Below are 3,380 nucleotides of genomic sequence, written 5' to 3'. Positions count from 1 at the left end.
GATGTCGCGGTTGTTCATCAGTTGCATTTCTGATAGCGCGACGGAGAGGGACCTGTACGGCCTGTTCGCCGGCTTCGGTCGCTTGCCAGCTTCGACCTCAAGAAGGGCTTTGGGTTCGTTCACTACGCACACACGGCGGACGCCGATAAGGCGCGCAAGGCACTCGACAAATTTCCATTCTTTGGTCGTGCATTGAAAGTCGAGCGAGGCCGTAATCAGGACGCATCGCCACCCCGCGGGGTATGTCCCAATCTTTTTCCTTCCATCCACAGCTTTCTGGCGGTGCCTCACACTTCCATCTTTCCTCAATCTCTCCTTAAACAAATTCAAAGGGAGATGAGAACGGCCACAGCATCTTATGCTATCGTTGTAAGCGTGAGGGCCATCGCGCCAGAGACTGCCTCGTCCTCAAGCAAGAGGCGCGGTTCGTGCTCCACCTCTCCACCCCTCCAGCAACCCGCCCGCAACAGCTCACTCTTCCGCTTCACGCAGGCACAGGCGGCGCACCCGCTCGCGTTCGCGCTCTCGCGAACGGGGCGCCGACCGGGCCAGGCCAAGGGACCGCCGCAGCCCGTCGCCGGCCCGACACCGACGAAGCCCCGAGCCCCGACGTGCCCCCAAGGACGACCGCCACGAGGAGCGGGAGGAGGGCGAGATGATCGAAGCCACCAGCTCCGACGCTCGCCCGCAGCCCGCCGACTCGCCCGAGCCCGCTCGTGACCGGACGACCACCGCGACGACGGTCGACCCGTTGGCGCACGTCGACGACGACGACGAGGACGGCGAGCGCGACTTCCGGCGGGCGTTCGAGGACACCGACGGCAGCGATGCCGAGCAGCGCGAGAAGGAGGACCGGCACTGGCGAAGAGCGTCGGACAACAACAACAACGACAGCAGCCGCGCGAAGAAGGCGATGAAGGAGGAGAGCGACGCTCGCCGCCGGCCGGCCGACAGGCGGTCGCGCGAACGCGAGAGGCCTCAGCGCGACGGCAGCGGCCGAGAGCTGGCGACGAGGGGGGATCGGGACACCAGAGCGGCGGAACCGGCGAGGCCGAGGGAGCGAGAGAGAGTGCGAGAGCGCGAGGCGGAGGAGAGGGAGCGCGAACGGCGACGACGCGAGGTGGAGCGTGAGAGGGAGCGCGAACGCGAGAGGGCCAGGGAGAGGGACCGCCGGCAGCGTGAGCTGGAGGAGCTGCGCAGGCGCGAGGGCAGCGCGAATGGCGCAACGCGGCGAGTCGCCGCCCCCGACAGGCCTCCCCTCCCGAGCAGCCGCACGGCCGAGCGCGAACGGGAGCGCGAGCGGGAGAGAGGGCTCAAGCGCAAGGAGCGGTCGCCGTCGCCACCGGTGCGCGGCAGCAGCCGGCACACCAGGGAAGAGGAGCAGCAGCAGCAGAAGCACCGCCGCATGGGCAGCAGCAGCAGCAGCAGCAACAGTGACAACGGGCAGCAGAAGCAGCAGCAGCCCAGCGAAGGGCCGATCAGCCCCGTGGAGGAGCTGTTGGCCGTGCCCTCGTCGCCCGTGCCCCACTCCCCCGTGCGCGACGCCGCCGACGAGCCCCGTGGTACGCGGAGGGACAGGGAGCGCGACCGCGACCGCGACGACAGGCGGTCCCGCCCGTGATCGCACCAACCTTGCCGCCGAGCCACTCCCACCCCCGCTTCCCGCCCGGGGAAGACACTCTTCCCCCTCTTCTCTCCTACTCTCCGCCATTGGCCGCGTTCGACGCCGGCTCCCATGCCAACCTACCAACCAACCATCGGCCAACGCGTGGTGCTGCCAGTCGACCGGCTCGCGTGACGTCTGCCCCGCTCCAGGCGGGTCGGTGTGGTCTGTGTCTTCTCTCTCCGCGCGCGCGCGGGACTGGCCGTTGCGTCCCCCTCGCGCGTCGGCATCGCGGTGCGTCGAGCAAGAAGAATAAACAGAAGCAAGCCCGTCATCAGCCTCGCTCGTCGCCGTCAACGTCAAGACCCCCCGGCCTGGTGGACGTCGGTACGGACGTCTCGATCGAGTCCCCATCGGCAGGCCCGCCGGGAGACTTCTTCTCGTCGTTTGCGCGCGGCCTCCAGACGGCGTCGAGGCCTTCGGCCCCGTGCCCGCCGGTCGTCTTGGAGGACTCCACGCCTGGAACGGGCCTTGCGCGACCTGCCGGGTGCACCCTGCGGGAATCGTGTCCGTCGAGGGAGAAGAACAAACCGTCATGTCGGGAGCGGAGAGCGCGCGTGGTCGTGTGGCGGGGCCGCTGCGTCGAGACCTCGGGCGAGACACATGCAAATTTGATGGCCATGCCAGCACTGTCGCACACCGCCAGCCAAGCTTGTGGGCCGGCGGATCAACTTTGCCAGCGAGCGCACGGTGCCGCACCTGTGGATGAGGGCGTTGTAGCCCGCGCCATCATCAGAGCGCACACGGGGAGCAGGCCCTCACCCCTCACCCCCCCTCCTCTCCCCACTAACAAGACTCACTCCGGCTGACCGTCTGCTTGTGAGGAGGCGAAAAGGGGTGAATGGGGCGCGCAGGGATCGAACCCGCACCTCAGGCTTAGAAGGCCTACATGCTCCCACTACACCAGCGCCCCATCACAGCCTACAAAACAACATAAAACACAACATAAAACACAAAATAATATAAAATATAAAAATAAATGGTCTGTAGAAGAATCAATTTACATCATCCAAAGATCATCTCACCACACCACCGGAGAGCGCAGGGTGGTGCATCAGCAGGGCTTGGTCCATGATATGGTTTTTGTGGGCTGCGCGGTTATCTCTCTCTACCAGAAGGGGCACCAGCCGGTCCAGCATTGGCAGAGGTTTTCGTGGGAGGTGGCCTGGTCAATGAGCCGCTGCACCTGCTGGGGCACGTCCAGGCTCTGCTCCTTGCTGAAGTCCTTGCCCCTCAGCTTGGCCGACACGCGGTCGATGACCTTCAGCGCCCTATTAATGCGCCCCCCCCCCGTGCGTGAGTCGTTGCACACACGCACGACCGCACACACGCGTACCTTTCGTTCAGTCCGTTCTCGGTGCCGGAGGCCAGCTCGGCGTTGGCCACGGCGCGCGACAGGATGCTCTTGGAGCGGTAGGTGCCGGTGTGCGGCGACCCGCCAGAGGGAGGCGAGAAGATCTCGGGCGTCTCCCCGCGCGACGGCGATTCCAGCAGATCGCCATCTGCGTGTGTGCGTGCGTGTGCGCACACGCCCACATCACACCATTCAGAGTTAAACTATGCGCGTGCGCACGCGTGTGCGTGTGTGCGGTTAGGCGTGTGCGGCGGCTGCTGTAGCGAGTACCGTCCTGCTCGCTGGAGCTCCGCTGGCGCATCTTGGGCTCGGGGCGTCGTGGGTGGGGTCGGAGGGCGACTTGGGCTGGAGCAGACGCCAGTT

At 66.1% G+C, this 3,380-nt stretch overlaps 2 protein-coding genes across 2 annotated transcripts in view; one reads left to right on the top strand and one right to left on the bottom strand.

Moving 5' to 3' along the window:
- Positions 1-336: 336 nt before the first annotated feature.
- Positions 337-1,621, top strand: ACA1_096940 (uncharacterized protein; the record flags this gene model as incomplete). The annotated part of the gene is made up of 2 exons (XM_004334976.1): positions 337-428; positions 499-1,621. The coding sequence occupies 2 exons, from the start codon at positions 337-339 to the stop codon at positions 1,619-1,621; spliced, it is 1,215 nt and encodes a 404-aa protein (XP_004335024.1).
- A 1,150-nt stretch (positions 1,622-2,771) lies between these two features.
- ACA1_096830 (FKBP12rapamycin complex-associated protein) overlaps positions 2,772-3,380 on the bottom strand; it is a gene marked incomplete at both ends in the record, with an annotated part of 10,570 nt that continues 9,961 nt past the window's right edge. The window contains 3 exons of the mRNA XM_004334975.1: positions 2,772-2,934; positions 3,000-3,165; positions 3,288-3,324. Of these exons, the coding sequence (XP_004335023.1) occupies positions 2,772-2,934; positions 3,000-3,165; positions 3,288-3,324 (366 nt within the window). The remainder of the gene's footprint in view (positions 2,935-2,999; positions 3,166-3,287; positions 3,325-3,380) is intronic.

This window comes from Acanthamoeba castellanii, assembly GCF_000313135.1.
Source record: "Acanthamoeba castellanii str. Neff unplaced genomic scaffold scf7180000084645, whole genome shotgun sequence".
Taxonomy (NCBI): domain Eukaryota; phylum Discosea; order Longamoebia; family Acanthamoebidae; genus Acanthamoeba; species Acanthamoeba castellanii.
Note: the sequence above shows the minus strand (reverse complement) of the source record. Positions and strands in the feature narration are given on the sequence as shown.